The 11,070-nt window shown below is 32.1% G+C and overlaps 2 protein-coding genes and 1 non-coding gene across 3 annotated transcripts; all 3 read right to left on the bottom strand.

Annotated features, from left to right (window-relative positions):
• Positions 1-224: 224 nt before the first annotated feature.
• LOC149498476 (proteasome inhibitor-like protein) lies at positions 225-5,687 on the bottom strand. The gene is made up of 9 exons (XM_089718463.1): positions 5,317-5,687; positions 5,040-5,214; positions 4,779-4,928; positions 3,697-3,786; positions 2,048-2,125; positions 1,911-1,942; positions 1,726-1,780; positions 1,542-1,619; positions 225-589 (listed from the first exon to the last, which is right to left on the bottom strand). The coding sequence occupies exons 1-9, from the start codon at positions 5,489-5,491 to the stop codon at positions 517-519; spliced, it is 906 nt and encodes a 301-aa protein (XP_089574589.1). The 5' UTR covers positions 5,492-5,687; the 3' UTR covers positions 225-516.
• A 1,785-nt stretch (positions 5,688-7,472) lies between these two features.
• LOC149498475 (uncharacterized) lies at positions 7,473-7,951 on the bottom strand. Its single transcript, XM_089718555.1, has one exon. The coding sequence runs from the start codon at positions 7,935-7,937 to the stop codon at positions 7,473-7,475; it is 465 nt and encodes a 154-aa protein (XP_089574681.1). The 5' UTR covers positions 7,938-7,951.
• Positions 7,952-10,941: 2,990 nt separating this feature from the next.
• TRNAG-GCC (transfer RNA glycine (anticodon GCC)) lies at positions 10,942-11,012 on the bottom strand. The gene has a single exon. It is a non-coding gene; the product is annotated as a tRNA-Gly (tRNA).
• Between the last annotated feature and the right edge of the window lie 58 nt (positions 11,013-11,070).

The following is an 11,070-nucleotide window of genomic DNA, read 5'->3' as shown; positions in this document are numbered from 1 at the left end:
TTTATAATTTTCATAAATAAAATATTACGTATTTACAAAAAATATTACTTTATGTATTAATAAAATTTATAATTATATTACACTTTGAATTTCATAAATATTAATAGTAGCAGGTCACAATCATAAAAATATATTTCTGTATCAATACAAATTCTTTGATTCTCTCCCTAGTAAAAGCCTTTGTATATATATTCAAATTTTACTTGTACAGTTGCAAATAAAAGTATCTGTCAAAAAGTATACATTCATAATAAATTTGCTTGTATAGAGTTTTAAGTACGTTACGATTTTCGAGCAGCTATAAAATATCAATAATTCAAATAATCTGAGTAAACTTGACCAGCAAAATCTACCAACATGCTAAAATTCCTAATATTTAGCAATATACACTGCTTTTGTGATCCATAACCATAATTAATTTACAGAAAAGTTCAGCAGAATTTGACAGCTTCCTCTAGTTATGCACGTTTTCCACAAAAGACAGCAGTAATGTCAAGTTTCCAGAAACACATTAAATTAAATGAAACCTGAATCACCCCCAAAATGCTCAAGATCTGGATGATTGCCCCTTCCAGGCCTTCTTGGGTTTCTGCAACACATATAAAACCACAGAAATGTCAAATGCTCAGTTTTCACAGTATCACCATGATGAATATAAGCATAAGTCTGTCATTAACAGGTGTTTGCGGACTGGTCAAATCTAGCACGCTGCATCCAAAAGTTTGCTCACATGCATTTATGCAAAAGGAAATATTCAATATCCATGCAAATGCTGATGAATACTATGTAGACGTTGTTAAACCAATTGCAAGTTCATAACTTTATATGACAGATTCCAGAAAACAAATATAAAAGTGGAATTAAAATAGAGAACCATTCACTTAGAAATGCATCAAATGAACTGGCCAGCATCTCCATTCTGACAGCTCAACTAAACCTTTGAATTCTCAAGTAGTCAGGAGTCAGCTCTGGTATCTTGTATATTATGCAATGCAAATAATCTCACCTCCATAATACAATGAATTTATGGAAGAACAAAGACACAAAAGAACCCACCATTTCCTACTAACGACACTGTAAAAGATGGGATAACTGAATATAGAGTACCAGTTCCCACCATGCACAGCCAATTATAAAAAGACGACAGCATTTACAACTGTAATTTAACATCACGTTTTGCAAAGGAAAATTTCTAAGAGGCAGTTGAAACAGTAAGATATCCACTGAGCGTGCAAGCTATAGTGAGCTCAAGCTAATTCAAGCACGGCCTATACTAGAGAATGGTATTTCAGATCATTCTGTTGAAAACCAGGTCAAAATGACCAGTCAGTGGAGGTCCTAATTGGACCATAATGGAATACCACATTCTAGATCTTACTGCACAATCAATAACTACTAGGAAAATTCAGCACACATGCAGAGGGGAAAAGAAAAGATATTCTAATTTTATTATCTTCTTGCCTATGGTAAAGAGAGGGGGAAAGACATTCTAAATTAACTTATAGACGGTATTCAGTTTTAAGAGTGGAAAATTGATATACCTAACAAATCGATTGGGCTCAAAACCGGGAACACCAGGTGGACCATATGGATCGAAACGAGCACCTGGAGGAACACCCCTGCTTCAATAAATTTCTTCATGATTAATTCCATTATGCAAACAATAGTATAGCGCGTAACACACACACACACACAGAGAGAGAGAGAGAGAGAGAGAGAGCTCACGGTTGTCTGCCAGGAAAATTTGGCTCTCCACCAAACCACCGAGGATCATTTGGTCCTGCTTGCAATCAAAAACTCAGTAATGAAAAAAAATTGTGCACGCCTTCTCATTTTATGTTCTTTACTTAATAATTCTTTTCCCGGAATCAGGAAAATATGAGGATTTACTCAAATTTAGAAGTACAAACCTAGAAGCATGCTTCCACCTCCGAAGTCATCCCTGAAACAGAACAAAAAAAAAAAAAAAAAATTAAGCAAATTGAATATTGGAATAATCTGACACAGTAGCAATTTATCAGTAAGAGATGATTTGCAATATCTGTACCTAGTTGGATACATTCCAGCACCAGGGCCAGGAAAAAGATCACTACCGCCAATTGGGTTAACAGGAGGAAGTATAACTCTACAAACAGAGCAAGGAAATAACTCAATGGACAGAATCAGGCAGATTATGTCATATGAGAGAGAGAAAGAAAGGAAATTGTAACACAAAAATAAACATTCTTCAAACAACAAAGGAAGTTCCTGATAGGACTGTTGAGAAAAGCCCAAGGCCCTACAAGGTTTATTCTAGAAGAAACAAAGAACAAAGAGGGCTGGACACATCAGCAGATTCTGTTAGGGGGAAATCATATATATAGCTAGTGATTGGAATGAGAGGGTATCGAAAAAGATATAGAGTTTGATATTTGGCAGGGGGTCTCTCTCTGTATCAGGCTGATCCTGGGGGTTGCTTGCAACCTTTCTTTTTACTTTATTTTCCCTTTCTGTTATTATCTTTCTTATTCCTCAATCAAGACCTGCTTGTAAATCTCAAATCTCATTTAATGGAAGTTCCAATCTCTAATATCATCTAACCTCCATTTCTTCTTCTCTCTTCTTCTTTAATTTTTCTCTGCTGCGTTCTTAACTCTAACAAATTGGTCCGACCTGCCGGATTCAAACCAGCGACCTGTCAAAAGCTAAAGAACCATAGAACCCAAAAACAAAAATTTTTTTAGGTATAGTCTTGAATACAATTAACCTACTAAACTTCATAGTCATGAATACAAATGAAAAAACTATCTCATCTTAATTGCAAAATTTCACAAAACAGTCTGCAGATCACCATCAAATGGTGACAGTTATTTAAGGCATGCCTCAGGTGAGCCTTACTCAAGGCACAAGGCTTTGCACCTTAATTGTTGCACTGTCACAGAGCAAGAAAGGTGCACTTTTTGTCCATTTAAGATGTATAACCGCACTAAGATTATAGGTGCACTAAAATCACAAATCCAACCGGAAGTTTTGTTATAATGTCATAGGCAATGCACTACTTCCAAGGCACTGGAGACAAAATTTAAGAATTGTTTGATTTTATTCATTATTATACCAATGAAATTCAACATATTCCTTGTAAATTTTTCTATTTGAAATATTTAGTATCTTCTTATTTAATCAACTTAAAAGATTATTATTATTATTATTATTATTATTATTATTATATTCAAAGTTTTTTATTTCAATCCAGAATCTATTTGTTTCTTACTTATTTAGGAGCCATAGTCCGTCTTGACCAAGAAAAATAGTCCACAAAATCTATTTTATCTAGTTATTCTGAGGCTCTTCTTGGGCTTTTCAATGATGAAATATGAGATTATGTTTTTAGTATTTTGCAAGACAAATTAGCCTTGAGTTCCCCTCCCCCTCACCCCAACCAAAACAAAAAAATCACCCTATCCTGACCTGCCCCCTTTGCTTCTCTTTTTTCAAAAGCTGCCTGCTAAAGTGTCAGCACTCTAACAGCCACCAAATTCTTCTCTCGCGGCAAATTGTGTTTCTTATTCAATGAGTTCCAGCTATTCAAAACTAGCAAAATAGGAGTAGAACAGAAAAAATATCGACTATATTACATTATGGCCGGATGTAAATCTGCCACATAACATGAAGGACATCGCCATTCATAACCAACTAAAAGCTCAACAATAAACATACCCTGAGGGATGAAGTTGGGGGCCTTTTGGTTGAGTAAAACGAACACCAGGCTCATTTACGTTATGCCTTGATCCATCTTTTGTTTCTAAACTGCAAGATATAGAAGATAAGGGGGAAAAAAAACGCATAAAGAGCACATTGACAATGAAAATAGTAATCGAAATTGCAGAATTTGCACCAAACCATTTGAATTGAGCATGTGCAGTGGAAATAAAAAAAAAAAAAAAATCATAGAGGAATCTTGCTATTTGCAAATCAAATATCATGATTCAATTCAACTTTATGATTCTAAAATTTGAAAATGAACCAGATGCTTTTTTTTTGTCTTCCAATTATTTCCACTTTCTTCTAAAATCACACTTATTATCTCTTTTTCTTTAATTCCTAATTATTTCTTTCCCTATTTTCAACTACCTCCTACCCCTTTTTTTTCCAAATACTTTTTACGTATTCTTTTCTTTATCTTTCTTCTTCTTCTTCTCTACAAAGTAGAAGACCAAATCACACTCTTCATCTCTGTCCTCCAATTTGTTTTCTTTACATGCAACTGTGTAATTTCTAAATGAATTTGAGAAATTGCACCATATATCCTACAATTTCATTCAATTCTAGAACCATGATTTCATCAATTTGGCCCAAAATGGTACTGAATAATGATGGATAGAAGCCAAAATACTATACTTATACAAAAGATGAAAAGGCAATATATTACATGGTATGTTTCTACACTTTTCCCTGTAATTAAAACCTAAAGCTCAAACTGAATTCGCATCTCATCATCAACGATCATAGGGATTCTCCCAACAAAGATAACTAGCAAAGGTTCCACTGGTAACAGAATTCTTCCGTAATGTGCAACACATAAACAACTTATCACTAATTTCATAGTTTAACATAATAAAACAAAGTTGTGAATTCACATGTGGATGCTTGGAAAAACAAAAAATCGTTTGAACTGAAATATCTTCCAATCCCCTTTTCCTTCCTTCATCATCACCTACCGAACAAAGTGCTAAGAAAACAATCGCACCGCTCGTATGAATTCCTCAAAATTGGTAACCGACAGAATGAAACACAATTACCTTGACTGATTGCTTGATGAACTTGGTTTTGAAGAAGAACCATCCAATTTAGACAAAAGCTCTGCATCGAGGTTCTTAACAAGCTTGTCTAGATTCTTGAATTGGGTTGAATAATTTGATCCTCCATTGTGCCCAACAAACTCTTTGATACTGCAAAAATAACCAAACACCAGCACAATTTAGACGTTTGAATGGAGAAATCCAACAATGCTAAAAACAAGTAAATAATTAAAAAAAACAAAAAAAAAAAAAGAAACCTACTCGATTTCGAGATGGAGAGGCTCTGATGACGGCGCATCAGCCAAAGCATCAACAAACAACTTATCATTCATCACCAAACACTTCACTAAAACCTTCTTTCCACCCTTCTCGGGGTTTGAATATACGAATGCATATTCATTGTCGGAGTCATTCCAGTGTTCAATTCCTACCTCGTCTACACGAAACACGAGAGGATTTAATTTTCTTTCGTTGATGGGAAGAAAAGAAAAAATCGAAGTTAAAATTCGCAGAGAATTTCAAAATAGCAAGGGAATACCAGTAGAGGAAGATGAAAAGGCAGCATCGGAGAAAGCAGGGGGACCAGTGGCGGTGAGCGCGTAACCAGCGGCGAGAAAAGACGAATGAACGACGAAAGCTATCTTATCAGCGTCGTTTTTAAACGATGGCCTTGCAGCCCTTATCACTGCCATTACAGATTTCTCATCAGCCATTTTCGATCTCTGTTGATTTGCTTCGATCGTTTTTAGTAACGTTGTAGAGTGAAAAAGTAAGCAGTCAGCTTTGTCTATGAATCGAAGACGGTCGAGACATCGGTTTTGGCTTCGTCAGCAAGCAAGGTTAATTGTTCGGTTATTCCAGAGAGGTAGACTTCTGGATTCCTCGCGTCGGTTAATGGTCAGAAATAGAACTCAAGGGCCAAATGGATTGTGGATATATGTGGAATCCTTTTTAGGCCCATCTGAATAATTTTCCTTCGGTCCTTAAAGCATGTTTTATATTTTTCTTTTTTCCTTGAAAGAATCAAAATAAAATTACGATCAATAATTCTTGACTTTATTAAAATTGAAATTGAAACTGAAACTGTGTCTCTACAATTTGATTTCAGTTTCTTTTTTTTTTTTTTTCAAATTTAAAGCCATCAGTTTTAATTTTTTAAATCATTTTGATTTAAAATAGTAAAATGAATTGTGAAATCAAAGAATGGAAAAAAAAATTCAGTTAAGTTTTGTTATAACTTTTTAAATAAAACTTAAGAATTGTGTTTAAACCATTTTAATTTATTTTAATACTCTTGGAATTTATTATTAATTTTTTATTCATATGCTACAATATTAAAAAATTAAATGAAAAATTAATTTTGGTATATTTATAAACCAAAACTGAATGCAAGCTAGCAATTCTAATACGTTTTTTTGGTTAACAAGAGATATTATAATACTTTTTTGGCGATCGCTTTTAAAATATTTTTAGTATTTTAATTCTCGTCAAAATATTAAATTGATAATAACTTTTGAAGTAATATTTAATAGGATTATAACTTATTTTTTTCAATAATACAATTCGGTAACTTAAGATTTGTAGCACTCTTAATTAGATATTAAGAGAGTAATTTATAAAATGTTACTTCTTCTAATATTTAGCATTCTTTTAGTGTTTGACACTAATTAATTATTTTTTAAATTATTTTATATTTAGTAGATAATCAAACAATTAATTTAGAGCACAATTGTGTCACAAACTTTCCATAATATGAATTTAGGGTTCAATAATAATGAAAGTATTTAACCAACGTCTTTTAGAGTTCATAATATTTGATTTAATAGCTTGTGAGACTAATAGAATATATGATTTTTTATATATAATTTTACATATACTTTGTTATATAAAACATCTAAATAAAATAATATTTTATAAGGCTCCGTTTGTTTCGGTAAATTAACTAGCAGGAAAATATTTTTCACAATTTTCCGTTGTTTGGAGCGTTCAGAAAAATACGTCAACGAAAAATATTTTTCTGGTCAAAGAAAAATTAAGTCATTTTTTAAGGAAAATAACTTATATTTTTAAGAGAGTTAAACATTTTCCGGATATTGACAAATCTTATAAATCCATAATGTTTTTAATTTATTAATTATCATTGTTATTACCACCAGTAACCATTTACTACCGCCGCCACCACCAGCTACCACCACTGGCCACGGGTGACTTTCATAATTTAGATTTTGTTTTTTTACATTCTTCTTATATTTAATAATAAAATTTTTAAATTATAAAATTTCTATTATAATTAATATTTTTTATGATCTTATGAGACAAAAACTTTAATATTTTAAACTAATTTTTAATATTACAACCAAATAATGGAAAATAAATAATTTTTTCAGCAAGTTATTTTCTTGCAAGTTATTTTATGAAAACAAACGGAGTATAAATGTATATTTAATCTGGAGCTCATTTGAAAATTTTCCAATACCATTCCTATATTATAATGCGAATTATTAAAATATTTTATATTATGAATTGCCATCGTCATAACTGAATATTATACTTTAATTAACCAGTAGAAAATTTTCATTTCATTTTTTTTTAAATTAAATTTGAAAACATAACAATCTTCTACCAATCTAATAATTTTCTTTACAGTTTTAAACACAAATATATACGTATATTTAAAATGGTACAAATTACTTATTATACAGTAGTGATCTCTTGTTTGTGTCTTCCAGTAGCTCTAATGTAACAGAAAACTGCTACCAAGAAGGAGGTGGCAAGACCCCCAAGGATCAAACCACCACCGGCAACTGACTTATCCACTGCGTGGTGACGCTTTTTCACCACATGAATCTCTTGCCCTTTTAAGTCTATAACATTCTCTTCATTTTGAGGCTCAGATGCAGCTTTTGGGTCCAAAGAATTGCTTTCTTTTGTAGAATTATAATAGTGCACCTTCCCCTTCCCTTGTGGCTCAGTGGATGGGCTAGGGGTAGGGCTATGACTCGGTGCAACCAAGGACTGAACCATTTGGTGCTTTCCAAGTTTCCTGGGACTAGGAACTGGTGGGTCAGACTGGAGCATGGGATTAAACCCATTAGCCATAGCTAGACCCACAAAACCATTTGACAGCAAAATAAAGAAAACAAGAAGAATTGGAGCCATTGATTATGATGAGAGTGAGTTTGAGGCAGTGGTGAAGATGAAGTGGAGGCTTTTGGGTATTATATATACACAGGAGTCTTGCATTAACTGAAAGGAAGATCCCACAAGCGTGTGGCTTTGATGGAAATTTCGTTTTGTTGGATTCCATGGATACATAATACTTATACAGATCAATTTATTGAATTTGGTAATTGTGGTCTGTTGAGTAGGGGGAACACACAGAGATACACGTGGAAGCATTACAATATTAGAAAATACAGCTAATAGTTCAATTAGGGGAACAATATCCCTGTTATGTTTATATGTAGAGTTGTAAATTGTAACATATTAGGTCTATTTTGCATTATTAATTGATTGTTGATTTGTAGAAATATAATTAACTAATTTAGGTAGGCTCTACTTCCCATAAATCAGAATCTGGTAATTAAGAAAGTTTCTTAATCAAACACTAAGAGGGAAAAAAATCATTCTCTAGATTAAAGCCATTGGGAGGTGTAGCCTCCCCAAGCAAGTGAAAATCACTGGTTACTAGCTTCCCCAAGCAAGACGATGCTACCCTAATCTGATTTCATTGTTCTTCTAATTAATGTGAAAAGTGATTTCAACTAGGGTGAGCAGTATTCGGTTTGGATTGAATAGATGAATCGACTTATTTCGATTTGATTCGGTCAACATTTTTAAGAGTTTGGTTACCGTTCAGATTGAATAGTGATAACCAAACGGTTTTTTGTTTGGTCACTTGTATAGCTAACCGAATTGATATTATGCTCAAAATAAATGATTCGCTTTGGAACAATCAAAAATCCAAATTGATTTGGTTCATTTCAGTACCGAACTGATTTTCATGCTCTAAGATTCTTTTTGGTCATTATGAAATCTAATCGGTTAGACCGAACTGAACGAATTCAGTTTTTCTAGTTTAGTTAAACCAAATGCTGACCTCTACTTTCAACCATAAGATTTTTTATTATTATTAATTTGATAAATCAAGGAGAATATTCATTTTACTGCGTTGTCCATAATGCTACTTATAATCATTAACACTTTTAGTGATATCTTGTTCAGGTAATTTAACCAATTAGAGAAATGAGGTGTTTTTGTCAAAATAATTGAACTTGTGCAAGAATCAACATCTCTGAATCATGCAATGTCTGGTGCATGTCTTCTTTTGGAGGGGAGAGTTGTTGTAAGATTGCCATATGATTTGATTGAACATATATCTTTTATGAACCAAGGATTGGAAACAACTAAGAAAAACAATTCATATTGTATCAAATAGGTTCCTTTTCGTGCGACCTCAATCTTTTCATTTCTAATGTTTATGTTGTAAAATAAAATCTAAATAAAGATGGTTGGAAGAACAAGAAGGTATATTGACTTGAATTACAAGAAAAATGGGTCTTCTGCTAACAAACAAAGGTATATTTCACTAGAGGTAGTGTACCCTAATGCATAAGACATGCCTTGTAGAATTTAGGCATAAATGTCCATCATACTCATACATGCATTTGAAATCTAAAATCTAAGATAAATATTGAATTATTATTAATAAAACATTATGTTTAACGAATTAATAAAATATAAATCATATAATTAAAGAATTTTCATTTTCAAAGTGAAGCTATCAACATAGCATATTTTAATTATAGAAACTTGAAATTTAAGCTCACTTTAAGTGCTTAAACTCAATATATAAAATAAAATTCTTAAATTGTTAGTACTTATAGAACCATCATTATGTTTAACGAGATTACTCAGTAGATAAGAATGATAGTTCTTCTTTTCATCTGACATGAGTTTGAGAAACATTTTAGAAATATATTTATAGATATACATAAGAGTTAGAGCCTACCCTTAATTAAAAGGGCATAGAGCCACTATATATCACCAATATTTAAGAAGGGGAACATGATGCCCTTTGCAGAGGGAGCATAAGGAAGGTTTAGGACAACTTGGAGCATAGAGAGACAGAAGCAGAGTGCATATATATAATGTATTGTTTATGATTTAAGAAGGTGGATGTCAGATCACTGTCCCTGCATGAATATTATTGCATTAGGAACGTAGTTAGATGATTCTTAATTTAATTTAAACAACAAGTTGTTGATTGTCAAACCCAGCAGGCTAACATGTTGGTGCCATTTGCACGTGCAGAGTTCTTTCTGGAAAGTGACTGCTCCGCCTTCTTAGCTATTGGGTATAATATTTAAAAAACTTCTTGTTAATGCAGTATTTATAGATCTAATTTTTATATGTATATGATTTATCTTTTACAAATGGAAGAAAGTACATAAGCTTAGCTTGTCTTGTTGCAGTCAAAACAATAGCTTACAACTCATCTTTGGCTGATGGACTGATTTTTATGTAGTTATTTTGAAGTTAGCTTCTTTTTAAACCTTCATTGGGAGTTAAATATTGTTAATTACTATAACTAATGAAAAAATTATGTCATTTGAAAAAGATAATAACTCCTACTTTATAATTTTGAAACTTCACTAATGAAAAAATTCAATTTGTTTTAAATTTCTCCAAGAAGCAGTCAAGACTTTTACCCATAGAAAATATATCAAATAGCCTGGCTTCAAGAAAATAATTCTTTTTAACAAAATGAATCCTATAATTGGAATTGACCAAATTGATCAAAACCAATTGAATTTAACAAAAATGGAATTGATTTTGATTTTTTTTAGGAAGAATTAGGATTTAAGTCTATTTTTTTTATGTACTAGGACTTCTGCCTTAATTTTAATAATTAAGGAATTCTTATAACATTTTGAATGAAAAAACTTTATTTCTTAAAAAAAAAAAAATTTAATCCTTCTATGATGATAAAACAAATGTGTTTCTCACTGAAAAGCAAAATTTTATTCAAATAATGTATTCTAAAAAACAAATTTATTCAAATAATGATAATGAGACAGGCAACCTATGAATAAAAATAATAAATGAATTGTATTATGTTGTGTGATTCACAAAAGTAAAAAATTTAAATAGTAAAAAAGCATGCACCAGCCGGGAATCGAACCCGGGTCTGTACCGTGGCAGGGTACTATTCTACCACTAGACCACTGGTGCCGGATGCATCCACTTGTTTTCTAAATTTACTTGTCCACAATGACTCGATGCACTTCGA

This window comes from Jatropha curcas, chromosome 2, assembly GCF_041381405.1.
Source record: "Jatropha curcas cultivar XTBG-Jc1 chromosome 2, XTBG_Jcur_1.0, whole genome shotgun sequence".
Taxonomy (NCBI): Eukaryota; Viridiplantae; Streptophyta; class Magnoliopsida; order Malpighiales; family Euphorbiaceae; genus Jatropha; species Jatropha curcas.
Note: the sequence above shows the minus strand (reverse complement) of the source record. Positions and strands in the feature narration are given on the sequence as shown.